At 34.5% G+C, this 21,488-nt stretch overlaps 1 protein-coding gene across 1 annotated transcript in view; it reads left to right on the forward strand.

Annotated features, from left to right (window-relative positions):
* LOC101900801 (epithelial discoidin domain-containing receptor 1) overlaps nt 1-21,488 on the forward strand; it is a 228,587-nt gene that overhangs the window by 157,078 nt on the left and 50,021 nt on the right. Inside the window, exon 6 of the mRNA XM_059118344.1 lies at nt 13,544-13,751. Within this exon, the coding sequence (XP_058974327.1) occupies nt 13,544-13,751 (208 nt within the window). The remainder of the gene's footprint in view (nt 1-13,543; nt 13,752-21,488) is intronic.

Consider the following 21,488-nt stretch of genomic DNA (forward strand, 5'->3'; position numbering starts at 1 on the left):
TACCACCTATCAACAGCTGGCTTTAGAGCAGTTATAGTTTGGTTTCAGAGGGAACTTATATATGAGAGGGGGCTATACGAAGACTTGAACCTGCACAGACAATTTTCCCTCATAGGCTGTAGTATCAATTACGAACTTCAAATACCAAATTTGAAATAATTCTGGTGAATAACATCGCTAAAATCACCAAAATATCGAAAATAGGAAGGTACAGTTATATGGGGACAATACGAAGACTTGGACCGGCACAGACAATTTTCCGTCATAGTCATTAGTATCCATAACGAACTTCAAATAACAAATTTTAAAGAATTCCGGTGAATAATGTCACTAAAATCATCAAAATACCGAATATCGGGTGGTGCCGTTGTATGGGGGCTATACGTAGGCGTGGATCTACACTGACAATTTTCTGTCACAGATTGTAGTTCTCATTACGAACTTCAAATACCAAATTTGAAACAATTCCGGTGAATAATTTAGCTAAACTCAACAAAGTACCGAATATCGGGAGTTGCCGTTATATGGGGGCTATACGAAAACTTGGACCTGCACAGACAATTTTCTGTCTTTGGCTGTAGTATCCATTACGAACTTCAAATACCAAATTTGTAACAATTCGGGTTAATAATGTCGCTAAAATCATCAAAATACAGAATATCGGGAGGTACAGTTATATGGGGGCTATACGAAGATCTGGACCTGCATAGACAATTTTCTTTCATAGGCTGTAGTATCAATTACGAACATGAAATACCAAATTTGAAACAATTCCGGTGAATAATATCGCTAAAATCATCAAAATATGGAATATTGGTCGGTACAGTTATATGGGGGCTATACGAAGACGTGGACCTACCTTGACAATTTTCCGTCACAGGCTGTAGTACCCATAACGAACTTCAAATACCAAATTTGAAACAATTCCGGTAAATAATGTCGCTAAAATCAACAAAGTACCGAATATCGGGAGGTGCCGTTGAATGGGGGCTATACGAAGACCTGGACCTACACTGACAATTGTCTGTCATAGGCTGTAGTATACATTACGAACTTCAAATACCAAATTTGAAACAATTCCGGTGAACAATGTCGCTTAAATCACCGAAATAGCGAATATCGGGAGGCACCGTCATAGGGGGGGCTATACGAAGACCTGGACCTGCATAGACAATTTTCTGTCACAGGCTGTCGTATCCGTTGCGAACTTCAAATACCAAATTTAGAAGAATTCCGGTGCATAATGTCGCTAAAATCATCAAAATACCGATTATCGGGAGGTACCGCTATATGGGGGCTATACGAAGACTTGGACCTGCACAGACAAATTTCTGTCTTAGACTGTAGTATCCATTACGAACTTCAAATACCAAATATGAAACAATTCCGTTGAATAATGTCGCTAAAATCATCAAAATACCGAATATCGGGAGGTATTGTTTTATGGGGGTTATACGAAGACGTGGACCTTCACCTACAATTTTCTGTCATAGGCTGTAGTTCCCATTACGAACTACAAATACCAAATTTCAAAGAATTCCGGTGAATAATATCGCTAAAATCATCAAAGTACCGAATATCGGGAGGCGCCGTTGTATGGGGGCTATACGAAGGCGTAGACTAACACTGACAATTTTCCGTCATAGGCTGTAGTATCTACTACGAACTTCAAATACCAAATTTGAAACAATTCCGGTGAATAATGTCGCTAAAATTAACAAAGTACCGAATATCGGAAGGTACCGTTATATGGGGGCTATAGGAAGGCGTGGACCTACACTGACAATTTTCGGCCATGGGCTGTAGTATACATTACGAACTTAAAATACCAAATTTGAAACAATTCCGTTGAATAATGTCGCCAATATCATCAAAATACCCAATATCGGAAGGTACCGTTATAGGGGGGCTATACGAAGACCTGCACCTGTATAGACAATTTTTTGTCATAGGCTGTAGCATTCATTTCGAACTTTAAATACCAAATTTGAAAGAATTCTGGTGAATAATATCGCTTAAATCGCCGAAATACCGAAAATAGGGGGGTACCGTTATATGGGGGATGTGGAACTGCACAGACAATTTTCCGTCATAGGCTGTAGTATCCATTGCGAACTTCAAATACCAAATTTGAAACATTTCCGGTGAGTACTGTCGTTTAAATCCCCAAAATACCGAAAATAGGGAGGTGCCGTTGTATGGGGACTATACGAAGACGTGGATGTGTGCAGCCAATTTTCTGTCATAGGCTGTAGTATCCATTACGAACATCAAATACCAAATTTGAAACAATTCCGGTGAATAATATCGCTAAAATCATAAAATACCGAATATCGGGGGGTACCGTTATATGGGGCTATACGAAGGCGTGGACCTGCGCATGCAATTTTCTGTCATAGGCTGTAGTATCCATTACGAACTTCAAATACCAAATTTGAAACAATTCCGGTGAATAATGTCGCTAAAATCACCAAAGTACTGAATATCGGAAGGTACCATTAAATGGGGGCTAGACCAAAACATGGACCTATATGGCCGATTTTCAACACCAAAAGTCCTGCAAACATAATGCAGATTTGAGTAAAATTTTATCAACCTACTTCATTTCGTTCGGAAGCTAAAGTGATTTCCACAGACGGACGGGCATCGCTAAATCGACATAGAATTTTATGCTGATCAAGAATATATATACTTTGTTGGATCTGGAATGTATATTTCGAGGTGTTACAAACGGAATGACAATTTTTATATACCCTCCATACTATGGTGAAGGGTATAAAAATATATATCGGAGCTGAGTTCTGCAAAAATCACTCCGTTTGGGCTGATATTAGCCATTATTTGCACATTAAACCTGAAATCGGATTAAGAATATATATGGGAGCTATATCCAACTCTCAGCCGACCTCAAACAAAATTTGGCAGAAGTCTCTCAGGTCTGTATCTGATATCTGGTACCAAATATCGTTGTTGGCGAATGCATATTACGAATGTGAGGGACTTAGACACCAAAGCGGATGAAATATATATATGGGAGCTATAGCTATATCTGAACCGATTTTCTCCAAATTTGATGTACTTGCTTCTAGGCTGAATTCGGTCGGATGTACCGAAATTCAGGTCATTTGGACTGATATTGGCCATTTGGCACACTGTTAACCCGAAATCGGTTGAGGAAATATATGGGAGCTATATCCAAACCTGATCCAATCTTAATAAAATTTACCAGATATACTTCTGGGCTGTATCTGATATCTGGTACCAAATATCATTCTTGTGGAGAGCATATTACGCATGTGAGGCACTCAAAACCCCAAACCGGATAAATCATATATATGGGAGCTATAGCTATATCTGAACCGATTTTCATCAAATGTGATGTTCTTGATTCTAGACTGAATTCGGTTAGATGTGCCAAAATTCAGGTCATTTGGACTTATATTGGCCATTTGGTGCACAATTATCCCCAAAATCGGTTGAAGATATATATGGGAGCTATATTTAAATCTGATCCCATTACCACCAATTTCAATAGGGTTCGTCCTTGGGCCAAAAAAATATTGTTTACAAAATTTCATCTCAATCGGATAATAAATGCGATCTGCATTTTGTTTACAAAAATACATGGACTGACGGACCGACAGACGGACGGACATGCATATATCGACTCAGAAAGTGATTCTATGAAGATCCTCAAAAGTAGCTATGGGTCTATCTCGCTTCCTTGTCCATGTTACAAACAAATGCAGAAAGACATAATACCCTTACCACTATGTGGTGGTGTAGGGTATAAAAAAGAAATACGAATTTTCATTTCCATACGCCGCGATCACATGCGAACGCATGACGTATGACATGCGTAACATGGAAATGACGGAAGTAATGTAAGAACCCAAAAAGAGCTACACACTCTCACACACACCCAAAAAGAAAACGAGGAGTAGGCAACTACGTCGCAGGAACAACCATTATTATTACGCTTCATTTCCGCCGCTTTTTTTTTTTTTTTTTGGATAAATGTGACAATGCTTCTTTCTACGTTTCATTTTTTTTTCATTACGTTTCCATAATATCACATCATACATGTATGATTGTCTGTGAATGTATCTGTGTGTGTGTGTGTACGTTTGAAATATCTTTTAATATAATCATTATGAAAACTGAAGCGCTTAACACAAAACGCTTTGGCTGCAACAAAAGAAGCCATGTCAAGGAATAACGAAAATGAATATTAAAACTTCCGGAAAATTCATTTCGCAAATGGGTATTGTCATTGGACAGTGTTCGGATAGGCAATGGTGGAGAATTGTTATATAACGTTTGGAAGGAAGAAGATAAATTAGGAATTTTGAAAGTGTACAGGATCTGCCCTTGAAGAAATCAATGAATATACGGGTTCTTAAAATTTTACTTTGGATTGTAGACCTTGAAACATAGTCTGAGGGCTTTTATACTTCATTTTAACAAGAGTCATTAAAATTTGAATTTTTTCCAGGTTCTTTTGAAACTATGAATTTCTTTAAAATATGATTGAATTTTTATAAAAATATTTTTAGCAGCCATAATTTATTCCTTTATTTATTTATTTATTTTTTTTTAGGGCTATCCATGCGATACTCCTTAATTTTTAGTCGTCGTAATTTTTTTTTTATTTTTAAATGACAGAGTTTTTGAAAATTTTTCTCAAAGTTTTAGTCATCGAATTTCTAAAAATATTTTTTTTAAATTTTTTTATCGGACCTAAATAAATACGATATAAATATGGGGTAACTTCACTTTACGTGACACACGGGATAATTTTTAAAAAATGTTAACATGTGCATAGTCGTCGAGTATTCTATATTCATACTTCATCTAATACAGGGTTGCCCATATTCGACGGACCCTCTTTTTTTTAAACCAAAGAAAAAAATAAAAATTTGGCGGTTGGCAATGTTAATCATGTAATTTGTTCCAAGTAAATTTGTTTACATCAATTTTTGAATATGATATCTCTCAAATGACCGCCTCTGGTGTTGATGACGTATTGTGCCCTTTTTGCTGCATTTTCCATCGTTTTTGCCAACATTTCGGCCGGAATAGCGGCTATTTCTTCACGAATGTTGTCCTTGAGCTCTTCTACGGTCCTTGGCTTGTTAACGTAAACCTTTGACTTCAAATATCCCCACAAGAAGAAGAAGAAGTCAGGCGGCGTCAAATCGGGCGAACGCGGTGGTCAGTCCAAATCACCACTTTTCGATATCAAACGGCCCGGAAACAAATTCTTCAGAAAATCGATTATTATGCGACTTGTGTGCGGTGGAGCGCCGTCTTGTTGAAACCAGAACTGCCTCAAACGCTTTCGACGAATAATTGGCATCACAAAATTGGTCATCATGTCGCGATAACGCTCCCGATTGATGGTGAATGGAAAATGGCCATGCTTTTCATTTTGGAAGAAAAACGGCCCAATGACCGTTTTCGCACTAACGCCGCACCAAACTGTGAAGAGGCACTTCTTGAATCTCCTGAGGATTTTCAGTGGCGTAAAAACGGCAATTTTGCTTATTTACGGTCCCATTCAATGTGAAATGGGCTTCATCGGACATGATAATTTTGTTCCAGAATTACTCGTCATCTTCGGCAATTTCGATGACTCTTTGGGCCCATCCCAATCGACGAGGCTTGTCCGCAGGCAACATTCTTTGCGTCAATTGAATTTTGTACGGGAATAAATGCAAATCAATGCGAATAATCCGTTGTAAAATGGACCGAGCCTTGCCCAACTGCTGAGAACGGCGTTTTTGGGATGTTCTTGGGGACCTCTCAACACTGGCTCGTACGGCAGCGATATTCTCGGCCGATAGCCTTGGTCGACTTTTATATGTCCTCTTCGGAAATTTTTCGTATAAACGCTTAATGGTGTTCTTAGAAGGCGCACTTCTCACATTTTTTAATGTTTTAAAAGCACGTTGAGTTTTCACAATTGACTTCTTCTGTTGAATGTAAATTTGAACTATTTCAGAGGGCTCGCGTGGCGTGTATTGGTTCATGGTAAAAATCTGCTTGGACTGACGCTTCAAACGCGGTATGTCATTAAGCGATGTGACATCTCTGTCAAAAGTTATGGCGTTGCCAGATGGGTCCGTCGAATATGGGCAATCCTGTACATTTTTTTTTTTTTTTTAAATATATTTAAGCGATATCCTCGGTATAAGAATATATTTTCAAGAACAAAGAGACAAAAAAAAAATAATAAATAGCCAGATTTTTTACAAATCATTTTGACGGATCGAGGAACCATAAAAACAAGGATTTTATTTATTTTTTGCTTTTTTATCCAAAGTAATTATTTTACATATTCTAAAATTATTTTGCAAGGATAGAGAGACTAACAAGTTAAAAAGCAGTAAGTTCGGCTGGACCGAACTTTGAATACCCTCCACCATTTGGAAAGAATTTGGACATTTTCAAAAAAAAAAAAAAAAAAAAACTTTAAAAAATTCTGTTAAAATTTTAAAAATACCCATTTGTTCAAAGAATTATTAAAACAATAATAATAAATTATTAAGAATCATTTAAAAAAAGACTATTAAGGCAGTTATTGTGAATTTGCCTGGATTCTTTTTCGAAAGGACTATTGAAATCAAAATTGTTGAATTTTAAGGATTTTAAGGAGTTGCAAAAAGATCATGGATTCCTAAGGATTTTCCCCAAGAACTATCAAGGCCACTTTCGAGACCTCATACTGGATTTTGAAACATCTACATATATCCAAAAGGACTTTAAGGAAACAATGGATTATCGAAAGGACTATTAGTAAGGCCAAAATTTTTTTATTGTAGCGCAATTTATCGAATGGACGGTTTGGCAGGACACTTAAGACCACAATCCTGAATTTTTGAGAATATGAAGAACTTTTTTTTGAAAGGATGTTCTACAGGACTATTAAGGAGAAATCTTAGATTCGCAGATTTCTTAAAATTATTCTCACGACCACAATACTTGATTTTAAAGATTTTTTTGGAAAGGCTAAAAATCATGTTTTTAATCATGTTGAAAGGATATTTTAAAACGTCTGAAATTATGAATTTTTGAGGATTTTTTTAGTTAGGACTATTATATTATTGTGGATTTCTAAAGATATTTTCAATAGGGCTACGAAGGCAACAAACGTCTAACTTTTACATATTTTTCAGTGCAATTTCAAGGTGAGGATTGTGGATTTTTTTTTCAGAATCACTAGCAAGAATATAAACCCCTCTATAGATGATCTATTATGGGTCTTATGCCTACGAAATGACTTCGGGCTAATAAAATCTCTGTAAAATATATTGTCTACAGAAATCGTGTGATTGTTCCCTAATCGGAATTACATTTAAGCTATGGAAAATCAACAGCCATTACCATATTCATATTCGAAACTTGAAATAAACGGTGAATAATGTAACTAAAATCATCAAAATATCGTATATAGGGAGGTACCGTTATATCGGACCTATGCGAAGACCTGGACCAGCATAGACAATTTTCTGTCACAGACTGTAGTTCCCATTACGAACTCCAAATACGTAATTTGAAACAATTCCGGTGAATAATGGCGCTAAAATCACCAAAATACCGAATATCGGAAGGTACCGTTATATGGGGGCTATACGAAGACGTGGACCTGCACAGACAATTTTCTGTCTTAGGCTGTAGCATCCATTACGAATCTCAAATACCAAATTTGAAACAATTCCGGTGAATAATGTCGCTAAAATCATATAAATTCCGAATATCGGGAGGTACCGTAATATGGGGGCTATATGAAAACGTGGACTTACATGGCCCATTTACGAACTTAACCTGCCTAGAAATGCGATTTTAAAGAAGATAACAATTCTAGGGGTTCTTTTGTAACCTTCGATTTTTTAGAGATAGGAATTTGTCAAAAATACATTTAAAATTCATTTTTGTGGTTTTCTAAAAATATTTTTACGAAACAGTAGACCCTTAATATTAGCTTTTACGAAATATTATTTTTTAATGAAAAAATATTTTAATGGCCACAAAATTAACAATTTTATTGCTATGAACAGAACATAAATATGGGTGGATCTCAAGAAAAGATTTATAAAATCGTGTATTTATACCCTACACCACAAGGTGGTCAGGGTATTCTGTCTTTGTGCATTTGTTTGGAACAGGCAAAAGGAAACGAGATAGACCCATAGTTCCTTTTGATGATCTGCATAGAATCACATTCTGAGTCGATTTATGCATATCCTCCGTCCGTCTGTCCGGCTCTCCATGTATTTTTGTAAACTAAGTACAGGTCGCATTTATTGCCCGATCCAGATGAAATTTTGTACAAACCATTTGTTTTGCCCAAGGACAAATCCTATTGAAATTGGAGATAATCGGTAAAAAAAAAAAAAAAAAAAAAATAGGTATAGCTCCCATATATATCTTCGTCCGATTTGCCTTATATTGTGAACCAAACGTGTAATATCAGTCCAAATAGTATGGAATTTTGCACGTACAACCAAATTAGGCCTGAAAATGAAAGTATGTCAAATTTGATTGGAATCTGTTCAGATATAGCTATAGCTCCCATATATATTGTTCATCCGATTTGTTATTTTTGCCCTCCATAGCCGTAATATGCACTCTGTAACAACAATATTTGGGAAAATATATCAAATACAGCTCAGAAATACTCTTGCTAAATTTTATCTTGCTAAATTTTACCCAAATGGGATGGAATTTGGCACATACGACCGAATTGAGTCTAGAAGCTAGTATGTCAAATTTGGTGAAGATCGGTTCAGATATAGCTATAGCCTCCATATATACTGTTCATCCGATTTGTTATATTTGTTATCGACAGTCGTAATATGCACTCCGTAACAACGATATTCAGGAAAATATAGGAAATACAGCTCAGAAATGTCTTTGCCAAATTTTATCAAGATCGGTTCAGATTTGGATATAGCTCCCATATATATCTTTATCCGATTTCAAATTAATTGTGCACCAAATGGGCAATACAAGTCCGAATTTAAAAGATACAAATGCTTCGGCATATTTAGTCCTTTGAACTTTAAGTTATAATTATAATTATAGCTTGTATGATTGAATTCTCCCATCAAAACTTTTAATTGTTATGCGGAGCTCTACTAAAATAGGCCCTGGCCGACTTTAGGACTTTCTTTACTGGTTTTAAAAATATTTTTTTTTTTTCAAAAAATATTGATTTCTTAAGAGTTTTCTTGTTTTCTTTCAACTTGGCTTTTAAGGATTTTTTAAAAGAACTAAAATGCATACAATAATGGATTTTTGAAACATGTTTTTGCAAGGACCCTTTAGCCAAAAAAACTTGGATACTTAACACACATTTTTATATCCTCAGCCATATGGCTACGGTATATATCAGTTGATACGGTCAAAACGTGCCTCATCGAAATAACGGTTTTAGACCCTAGATTCCTTTGGACCAAATCCGTTTCAGGATATTTGGAGACGATCTAGCGATGTCCGTTCGTTCGTCTGGCTATATCCGATTTGGTCCAAACTTGGTACATCGTAATATTATCATCACACTTCGAATGAGTTCGGAGATGGGCAATATCGGTCCACTCCTTCTGGTACCTCCCCCACAAAATGTTGACATTTTCAAAACATATTTTTTGCACAGAAAGAGAAAGGATTATCCGATTTTGCTCCAACTTTGCATATCCCAATATTTGCGCCAGTGCTAGGTCAGGTGTGCAAATGGAAAATGTCGGTCCACAAATGGTCAAAATTTTGAATAATTACAAATCTCATAAAATGTGATGTAAGAGTCCGGTTGTCTTCAAATTTCACATATTCCAATATTTATATTAACCCAAGGTCTGGTGTTAAGATGGGCAAAATCGGTCCACTCCTTCTGGTACCTCCCCACAAAAGGTCGAAATTTTCAAAAAAATATATTTTTTGCACAGAAAGAGAAAGGATTATCCGATTTTGCTCCAACTTTGCATATCCCAATATTTGCTCCAGTGCTAGGTCAGGTGTGAAAATGAACTATATTGGTCCACTCCATCAAGTACCTCCCTCACAAATGGTCAAAATTTTGAATATTTACAACTCTCATAAAATGTCTGATAGTCTTCAAATTTCACACATCCCATTAATATAATTTACCCAAGGTCTGGTGCTAAGAAGGAATATATCGGTTCACCCCTTCTTCTACCTTCCCCACAAAGGGTCAACTTTTTGAATAACCATAAAGTTCAAGTTCAAGTGGAATATATATATTCAATCTTCCTGGTACCTCACCCACAAAAATCAATTGAAAATTTTTAAATGATTTATCTGTCATTACTTGCGAAACAAGTCAGAAATTTTTTACAAATTCCGATATCTAAAAATTTCTTTCAACCAGAAACCTGAGATGAATATGGAATTTATGACTTGCTTGGAATTTATATATGTTGATTGGGGCTATGATTATTCAAGCTGTTGACCCTTTATAGGGGGGTGGGGCGACGTTCCAAGGGAATGTGGCAATGTTGTCCAGTTCGTATCTAACCTAAATAAATGTGCCACTTTTGGGCTATATCAAACACTTCATTCGCCTTTACATCATTAATGTAATTTTTGGAAAATTCAGAAATGTCCGATGATATCAAATATAGCGGACCGAAGTATTCCACTTCATCTTATACTGAAAAATTATATGAAAAAAATATTGGGATGAGCAGCTAACATTTATTTCCAAGTTTATGCGAATAATTAATAAAAATGTTTTGTGGGGGAAGTACCCGACGGAGTTAGGCGATGAATTCTATATTCACATCAGATATCAGGTTACCAAGTTTTAAGAGAATCGCTGACTTGTTTCGCAAATTATAAGAGACGTAAATATCGATAATTTGGACCCTTTGCGGGGTAGATACCGGAAGGGGTGGACCGTTATCTATCAACTTCACACCAGATCTTGTGTTAATAGACATTTTGAGATGTATGAAATTTGAAAGGAATCGGATGCTTATAAGCATTTTGGTTATTTGAAATGTTGACTATTTGTGGGGTTTGAAATCTGCCGTGTACATAATAATAAGTACCAAAAGAGTAAAAAATAGTACATAATTGACGGACTGACTTAACGATTCATCAGCGCCCAGTCGGAACGGCTAAAGCTAGAATCTTGAATTTTTGGGTGAGGGTCACTCTTGGTCCGAAGGGCCAGATAAGGCTGGGTTTTCAGAAATTCGCTCTAGAACGGTACGAAAGGTATATTTAAGGAGAGACACAGATGAGGTGTATGATAGATGCACCAAAGGGTTTTTGGAAGCTGGCACAATTAGTGTACGAAAAGTACTAAATAGTACTTAATTTGGTAGTATGGTGGAAAAATAGGGCTGGAAACCTCTAATTTTATATTGAGATCTCTGTTGGTATCTAAAATTAAGGTATGTATGTGGTTTTGGATTTGCCTCCTACATTTGTACGAAATGTACTAAATAGTACTAAATTTGGTATTGGGCGCAGGGATAGGGCTGGAATCCTCAAATTTAATATTGAGGTCTCTGTTGTTATCTAAAATTGAGATTTGGAGGTGGTTTTGGATATGCCTCCTACATTTGTACGAAAGGTACTAGATAGTACTTATTTTTGAGATTATGGTGAAAAAATAGGGTTGGAAACCTCAAAGTTGATACTAAGGTCTCTGTTGATATCTGGAGTTGGGATATGGAGGTGGTTTTGGAAATGTGTACTATAATTGTACGAAATGTACTAAATTTGGCCTTGTGTGAAGGGACAGGGCTGGTATCCTCAATTTTGATGTTGAGGTCTCTGTTGGTATCAGGAATTGAGAGTAGAAGGTGGTTTTGCCTTCTACATTTGTACGAAAAGGACTAAATAGTACCTAATTTGGTATTAGTTGTAAAATAGGACTGGAAACCTCAAAGTTGATACTGAGGTCTCTGTTGATATCTGTAGTTGGGATATGGAGGTGGTATTGGATACGAAACATTTGTACGAAAAGTACTAAATGGTTCTAATATTAGTATTGGGTGAAGGGATAGGGCTGGAATCCTTAAATTTGATATTGAGGTCTCTGTTGGTATCAGGAATTGAGGAGTTTCGGAAAAGAGTCCCACATTTGTACGAAAAGTACTAAATAGTACTTAATTTGGTATTGGGTGAAAAAATAGAGCTGGAAACCTCAGTTTTGATTTTGAGGTTTCTGTTGGTATCAGGAATTGAGAGTAGGAGGAAGATATGAAAATACGTACTTTAATTGTACGAAACGTACTTTAATGGTACGAAATTTGGTATTGGGTGAAGGGATAGGGCTGGAATCCTTAAATTTGATATTGAGGTCTCTGTTGGTTATACGAATTGAGAAGTTTCGGAAATGAGTCTCACATTTGTACGAAAAGTACTAAATGGTACTAAATTTGGTATTGGGTGAAAAATAGAGCTGGAAACCTCAGTTTTGATTTTGAGGTTTCTGTTGGTATCAGGAATTGAGATATAGAGGTACCTCCCACATTAGTACGAAAATTTCTAAATGGTACTTAATTTGGTATTGGGTGCAGGTACAGGGCTGAAAACCTCAAATTTTATATTGAGTTTTCTGTTGATATCAGGAGTTGAGATAAGGAGGTGGTTTGGAAATTTGTACTATAATTGTACGAAACGCACTAAATTTGGCATTGGGTGAAGGGGTAGGGCTGGAATCCTGAAATTCGATATTGAGGTCTCTGTTGGTATCTGGAATTGAGATATGGAAGTGGTTTTGGATATGCCTCCTACATTTGTACGAAAAGTAATAAATGGTACTGGGTGAAGGTACAGGGCTGAAAACCTCAAATTTCAGATTGAATTTTCTGTTGGTATTTAGAGTTGGGATATGGAGGTGGTTTCGGAAATGTGTACTCTAATTGTACGAAGCGTACTAAATTTGGCATTGGGTGAAGGGACAGGGCTGGTATCCTCAAATTTGATATTGGGGTCTCTATTGTTATCTTGAGTTGAGATATGGAAATGTTCAAAGTTAGGCCCGGCCCAACTTAAGACCTTTTGAATTTTCTACCCGTTTTAATTTCCTCTTCCACCCACTGTGCCAAGAAAAATCCTCAGCCATTTTAATGCAATTTGTAATTCGCCTGGTTTTAAACTGAAACCCATTAAAATGTGACCAAGTGACCAAGCAGCAATTGAGACTGCAACACCACCAGGAACAGGCGGCGGCCATTGGTCAAATGATCACACAGTGTATTCCAAGTTCAGAACGAGCCAGGGTATGTGTGCGTGTGTGTGATTTAATTTAATTGTTAATGCCACTCAGGTTGCCTGCTTCACGTGAGCCGAAGAGGTTCCAAAGTACATAGCCATGTCAGACAGTCAGACATTCAGGCGGACATGAAGTCATCCAGCCATTCCGTCATACAAACATAACTTTTGGCACCTGTTTAACCCGAAAGAAACAGAAAAAACGAGGAAACGAAATAACTTGACGCTTACCACTACCACTCTCATGCCCTTTTCGTTTTTTTCTTTTCTCCCCTTTCCTTCTCTTCCATAGGTCTTTGTGCATGCCAAGGTCTTCTTTAGCATTGGCGGACGCCAGTATATCGGTGAGCCGGTGCAGTTCTCGTACATGCCTGACGTTGTATTGGATCACGCCCGGGACGTGACAATCAAATTACATCATCGTTTGGGCAAATATCTGCAATTGCATTTATACTTTGCAGCACGTTGGATCATGCTAAGTGAGATTACATTCATATCAGGTAAGTTATACTTTGGAAGTGCCACAAACAGCACTTCGCCACTTCTTTGGGAAGGGTAAAGGATACGTTTTTGGGTGTTTGACATTGTAAACTGCATTTATGGTTGGTGGAGAGGGGCAGGGGCAGGGGAAGTATTCCAGCCATGGCGTAGCAATCATTTGTAACAAATTATTTAATACCCTGATGCCATTTGTGTTGTTGTGACAAATTTAAATTTGTATTCCAGTTGTCAACAACAACAAACTCCACAACAGCAGGACAATTCTCAGCAGAAGTTGCAGACAAATGGATTTTAATAAATAATATCATTATCCTGGGAATTTTATTTGCAAGTTTTGTTGATGCCGTCTGGACAGGCCAATAAGTATTTTTTCCAAAGTTTTTTCTTTTGGAACATTAAAAATGTCCTTTGAGATTTGTGGTCATCAATGGCAGACAGGGCAACAGATACAAATGTTATTGGGAGAAACAATTTTCAAGGATAAAAAAAGGATTTTTTGAAGAAAAAAGGCCAGAAAGACCAGTTAGGATTAAAAAATAATATTTTTTCAAGGATAATAAAAGGCGTGGATTTGTTAAAGAATATTTTTTCAAGGTTTATTCATGGCGTGAATTTTTTAAAGAATATTTTTTCCAATATTTTTTTAGGGACTATATAAGGCGTGGATTTTTTAAAGAATACTTTTTTCAGGGACTATATAAGGCGTGGATTTTTTAAAGAATATTTTTTCAGGGACTATATAAGGCGTGGATTTTTTAAAGAATATTTTTTTCAGGGACTATATAAGGCGTGGATTTTTAAAGAATATTTTTTTCAGGGACTATATAAGGCGTGGATTTTTTAAAGAATATTTTTTTCAGGGACTATATAAGGCGCGGATTTTTTAAAGAATATTTTTTTTCAGGGACTATATAAGGCGTGGATTTTTTAAAGAATATTTTTTTCAGGGACTATATAAGGTGTGGATTTTTTAAAGAATATTTTTTTCAGGGACTATATAAGGCGTGGATTTTTTAAAGAATATTTTTTTCAGGGACTATATAAGGCGTGAATTTTTAAAAGAATATTTTTTTCAGGGACTATATAAGGCGTGGATTTTTTTAAAGAATATTTTTTTCAGGGATTATTCAAGGCGTGGATTTTTTAAAGAATATTTTTTTTAAGGATTATTCAAGGCGTGGATTTTTTAAAGAATATTTTTTCAAGCATCCATACAAGGCGTGGATTTTTTAAAGAATATTTTTTCAAGCATCCATACAAGGCGTGGATTTTTTAAAGAATATTTTTTCAAGCATCCATACAAGGCGTGGATTTTTTAAAGAATATTTTTCAAGCATCCATACAAGGCGTGGATTTTTTAAAGAATATTTTTTCAAGCATCCATACAAGGCGTGGATTTTTTAAAGAATATTTTTTCAAGCATCCATACAAGGCGTGGATTTTTTAAAGAATATTTTTCAAGCATCCATACAAGGCGTGGATTTTTTAAAGAATATTTTTTCAAGCATCCATACAAGGCGTGGATTTTTAAAGAATATTTTTTCAAGCATCCATACAAGGCGTGGATTTTTTAAAGAATATTTTTTCAAGCATCCATACAAGGCGTGGATTTTTTAAAGAATATTTTTTCAAGCATCCATACAAGGCGTGGATTTTTTAAAGAATATTTTTTCAAGCATCCATACAAGGCGTGGATTTTTTAAAGAATATTTTTTCAAGCATCCATACAAATCGTGGATTTTTTAAAGAATATTTTTTCAAGCATCCATACAAGGCGTGGATTTTTTAAAGAATATTTTTTCAAGCATCCATACAAGGCGTGGATTTTTTAAAGAATATTTTTTCAAGCATCCATACAAGGCGTGGATTTTTTAAAGAATATTTTTTCAAGCATCCATATAAGGCGTGGATTTTTTAAAGAATATTTTTTCAAGCATCCATACAAGGCGTGGATTTTTTAAAGAATATTTTTTCAAGCATCCATACAAGGCGTGGATTTTTTAAAGAATATTTTTTCAAGCATCCATACAAGGCGTGGATTTTTAAAGAATATTTTTTCAAGCATCCATACAAGGCGTGGATTTTTTAAAGAATATTTTTTCAAGCATCCATACAAGGCGTGGATTTTTAAAGAATATTTTTTCAAGCATCCATACAAGGCGTGGATTTTTTAAAGAATATTTTTTCAAGCATCCATACAAGGCGTGGATTTTTTAAAGAATATTTTTTCAAGCATCCATACAAGGCGTGGATTTTTTAAAGAATATTTTTTCAAGCATCCATACAAGGCGTGGATTTTTTAAAGAATATTTTTTCAAGCATCCATACAAGGCGTGGATTTTTTAAAGAATATTTTTTCAAGCATCCATACAAGGCGTGGATTTTTTAAAGAATATTTTTTCAAGCATCCATACAAGGCGTGGATTTTTTAAAGAATATTTTTTCAAGCATCCATACAAGGCGTGGATTTTTTAAAGAATATTTTTTCAAGCATCCATACAAGGCGTGGATTTTTTAAAGAATATTTTTCAAGCATCCATACAAGGCGTGGATTTTTTAAAGAATATTTTTTCAAGCATCCATACAAGGCGTGGATTTTTTAAAGAATATTTTTTCAAGCATCCATACATGGCGTGGATTTTTTAAAGAATATTTTTTCAAGCATCCATACAAGGGGTGGATTTTTTAAAGAATATGTTTTCAAGCATCCATACAAGGCGTGGATTTTTTAAAGAATATTTTTTCAAGCATCCATACAAGGCGTGGATTTTTTAAAGAATATTTTTTCAAGCATCCATACAAGGCGTGGATTTTTTAAAGAAAATTTTTTCAAGCATCCATACAAGGCGTGGATTTTTTAAAGAATATTTTTTCAAGCATCCATACAAGGCGTGGATTTTTTAAAGAATATTTTTTCAAGCATCCATACAAGGCGTGGATTTTTTAAAGAATATTTTTTCAAGCATCCATACAAGGCGTGGACTTTTTTGAAGAATATTTTTCAAGCATCCATACAAGGCGTGGATTTTTTAAAGAATATTTTTTCAAGCATCCATACAAGGCGTGGATTTTTTAAAGAATATTTTTTCAAGCATCCATACAATCGTGGATTTTTTAAGAATATTTTTTCAAGCATCCATACAAGGCGTGGATTTTTTAAAGAATATTTTTTCAAGCATCCATACAAGGCGTGGATTTTTTAAAGAATATTTTTTCAAGCATCCATACAAGGCGTGGATTTTTTAAAGAATATTTTTTCAAGCATCCATACAAGGCGTGGATTTTTTAAAGAATATTTTTTCAAGCATCCATACAAGGCGTGGATTTTTTAAAGAATATTTTTTCAAGCATCCATACAAATCGTGGATTTTTTAAAGAATATTTTTCAAGCATCCATACAAGGCGTGGATTTTTTAAAGAATATTTTTTCAAGCATCCATACAAATCGTGGATTTTTTAAAGAATATTTTTCAAGCATCCATACAAGGCGTGGATTTTTAAAGAATATTTTTTCAAGCATCCATACAAGGCGTGGATTTTTAAAGAATATTTTTTCAAGCATCCATACAAGGCGTGGATTTTTTAAAGAATATTTTTTCAAGCATCCATACAAGGCGTGGATTTTTTAAAGAATATTTTTTCAAGCATCCATACAAGGCGTGGATTTTTTAAAGAATATTTTTTCAAGCATCCATACAAGGCGTGGATTTTTTAAAGAATATTTTTCAAGCATCCATACAAGGCGTGGATTTTTTAAAGAATATTTTTCAAGCATCCATACAAGGCGTGGATTTTTTAAAGAATATTTTTTCAAGCATCCATACAAGGCGTGGATTTTTTAAAGAATATTTTTTCAAGCATCCATACAAGGCGTGGATTTTTTAAAGAATATTTTTTCAAGCATCCATACAAGGCGTGGATTTTTTAAAGAATATTTTTCAAGCATCCATACAAGGCGTGGATTTTTTTAAAGAATATTTTTTCAAGCATCCATACAAGGCGTGGATTTTTTAAAGAATATTTTTTCAAGCATCCATACAAGGCGTGGATTTTTTAAAGAATATTTTTTCAAGCATCCATACAAGGCGTGGATTTTTTAAAGAATATTTTTTCAAGCATCCATACAAGGCGTGGATTTTTTAAAGAATATTTTTCAAGCATCCATACAAGGCGTGGATTTTTTAAAGAATATTTTTCAAGCATCCATACAAGGCGTGGATTTTTTAAAGAATATTTTTTCAAGCATCCATACAAGGCGTGGATTTTTTAAAGAATATTTTTTCAAGCATCCATACAAGGCGTGGATTTTTTAAAGAATATTTTTTCAAGCATCCATACAAGGCGTGGATTTTTTAAAGAATATTTTTTCAAGCATCCATACAAGGCGTGGATTTTTTAAAGAATATTTTTTCAAGCATCCATACAAGGCGTGGATTTTTAAAGAATATTTTTTCAAGCATCCATACAAGGCGTGGATTTTTTAAAGAATATTTTTTCAAGCATCCATACAAGGCGTGGATTTTTTAAAGAATATTTTTTCAAGCATCCATACAAGGCGTGGATTTTTTAAAGAATATTTTTTCAAGCATCCATACAAGGCGTGGATTTTTTAAAGAATATTTTTCAAGCATCCATACAAGGCGTGGATTTTTTAAAGAATATTTTTTCAAGCATCCATACAAGGCGTGGATTTTTTAAAGAATATTTTTTCAAGCATCCATACAAGGCGTGGATTTTTTAAAGAATATTTTTTCAAGCATCCATACAAGGCGTGGATTTTTTAAAGAATATTTTTTCAAGCATCCATACAAGGCGTGGATTTTTTAAAGAATATTTTTTCAAGCATCCATACAAGGCGTGGATTTTTTAAAGAATATTTTTTCAAGCATCCATACAAGGCGTGGATTTTTTAAAGAATATTTTTCAAGCATCCATACAAGGCGTGGATTTTTTAAAGAATATTTTTTCAAGCATCCATACAAGGCGTGGATTTTTTAAAGAATATTTTTTCAAGCATCCATACAAGGCGTGGATTTTTTAAAGAATATTTTTTCAAGCATCCATACAAGGCGTGGATTTTTTAAAGAATATTTTTTCAAGCATCCATACAAGGCGTGGATTTTTTAAAGAATATTTTTTCAAGCATCCATACAAGGCGTGGATTTTTAAAGAATATTTTTTCAAGCATCCATACAAGGCGTGGATTTTTTAAAGAATATTTTTTCAAGCATCCATACAAGGCGTGGATTTTTTAAAGAATATTTTTTCAAGCATCCATACAAGGCGTGGATTTTTTAAAGAATATTTTTTCAAGCATCCATACAAGGCGTGGATTTTTTAAAGAATATTTTTTCAAGCATCCATACAAGGCGTGGATTTTTTAAAGAATATTTTTTCAAGCATCCATACAAGGCGTGGATTTTTTAAAGAATATTTTTTCAAGCATCCATACAAGGCGTGGATTTTTTAAAGAATATTTTTTCAAGCATCCATACAAGGCGTGGATTTTTTAAAGAATATTTTTTCAAGCATCATACAAGGCGTGGATTTTTTAAAGAATATTTTTTCAAGCATCCATACAAGGCGTGGATTTTTTAAAGAATATTTTTTCAAGCATCCATACAAGGCGTGGATTTTTTAAAGAATATTTTTTCAAGCATCCATACAAGGCGTGGATTTTTTAAAGAATATTTTTCAAGCATCCATACAAGGCGTGGATTTTTTAAAGAATATTTTTTCAAGCATCCATACAAGGCGTGGATTTTTTAAAGAATATTTTTTCAAGCATCCATACAAGGCGTGGATTTTTTAAAGAATATTTTTTCAAGCATCCATACAAGGCGTGGATTTTTTAAAGAATATTTTTTCAAGCATCCATACAAGGCGTGGATTTTTTAAAGAATATTTTTTCAAGCATCCATACAAGGCGTGGATTTTTTAAAGAATATTTTTTCAAGCATCCATACAAGGCGTGGATTTTTAAAGAATATTTTTCAAGCATCCATACAAGGCGTGGATTTTTTAAGAATATTTTTTCAAGCATCCATACAAGGCGTGGATTTTTTAAAGAATATTTTTCAAGCATCCATACAAGGCGTGGATTTTTTAAAGAATATTTTTTCAAGCATCCATACAAGGCGTGGATTTTTTAAAGAATATTTTTCAAGCATCCATACAAGGCGTGGATTTTTTAAAGAATATTTTTTCAAGCATCCATACAAGGCGTGGATTTTTTAAAGAATATTTTTCAAGCATCCATACAAGGCGTGGATTTTTTAAAAGAATATTTTTTCAAGCATCCATACAAGGCGTGGATTTTTTAAAGAATATTTTTTCAAGCATCCATACAAGGCGTGGATTTTTTAAAGAATATTTTTCAAGCATCCATACAAGGCGTGGATTTTTTAAAGAATATTTTTTCAAGCATCCATACAAGGCGTGGATTTTTTAAAGAATATTTTTTCAAGCATCCATACAAGGCGTGGATTTTTTAAAGAATATTTTTTCAAGCATCCATACAAGGCGTGGATTTTTAAAGAATATTTTTTCAAGCATCCATACAAGGCGTGGATTTTTTAAAGAATATTTTTTCAAGCATCCATACAAGGCGTGGATTTTTTAAAGAATATTTTTTCAAGCATCCATACAAGGCGTGGATTTTTTAAAGAATATTTTTTCAAGCATCCATACAAGGCGTGGATTTTTTAAAGAATATTTTTTCAAGCATCCATACAAGGCGTGGATTTTTAAAGAATATTTTTCAAGCATCCATACAAGGCGTGGATTTTTTAAAGAATATTTTTTCAAGCATCCATACAAGGCGTGGATTTTTTAAAGAATATTTTTTCAAGCATCCATACAAGGCGTGGATTTTTTAAAGAATATTTTTTCAAGCATCCATACAAGGCGTGGATTTTTTAAAGAATATTTTTCAAGCATCCATACAAGGCGTGGATTTTTTAAAGAATATTTTTTCAAGCATCCATACAAGGCGTGGATTTTTTAAAGAATATTTTTTCAAGCATCCATACAAGGCGTGGATTTTTTAAAGAATATTTTTCAAGCATCCATACAAGGCGTGGATTTTTTAAAGAATATTTTTTCAAGCATCCATACAAGGCGTGGATTTTTTAAAGAATATTTTTTCAAGCATCCATACAAGGCGTGGATTTTTTAAAGAATATTTTTCAAGCATCCATACAAGGCGTGGATTTTTTAAAGAATATTTTTTCAAGCATCCATACAAGGCGTGGATTTTTTAAAGAATATTTTTCAAGCATCCATACAAGGCGTGGATTTTTTAAAGAATATTTTTTCAAGCATCCATACAAGGCGTGGATTTTTTAAAGAATATTTTTTCAAGCATCCATACAAGGCGTGGATTTTTAAAGAATATTTTTTCAAGCATCCATACAAGGCGTGGATTTTTTAAAGAATATTTTTTCAAGCATCCATACAAGGCGTGGATTTTTTTAAAGAATATTTTTTCAAGCATCCATACAAGGCGTGGATTTTTTAAAGAATATTTTTTCAAGCATCCATACAAGGCGTGGATTTTTTAAAGATATTTTTTCAAGCATCCATACAAGGCGTGGATTTTTTAAAGAATATTTTTTCAAGCATCCATACAAGGCGTGGATTTTTTAAAGAATATTTTTTCAAGCATCCATACAAGGCGTGGATTTTTTAAAGAATATTTTTTCAAGCATCCATACAAGGCGTGGATTTTTTAAAGA

The sequence above is a fragment of the Musca domestica genome, unplaced genomic scaffold (assembly GCF_030504385.1).
Source record: "Musca domestica strain aabys unplaced genomic scaffold, Musca_domestica.polishedcontigs.V.1.1 121, whole genome shotgun sequence".
In the NCBI taxonomy this organism is placed as follows: domain Eukaryota; kingdom Metazoa; phylum Arthropoda; class Insecta; order Diptera; family Muscidae; genus Musca; species Musca domestica.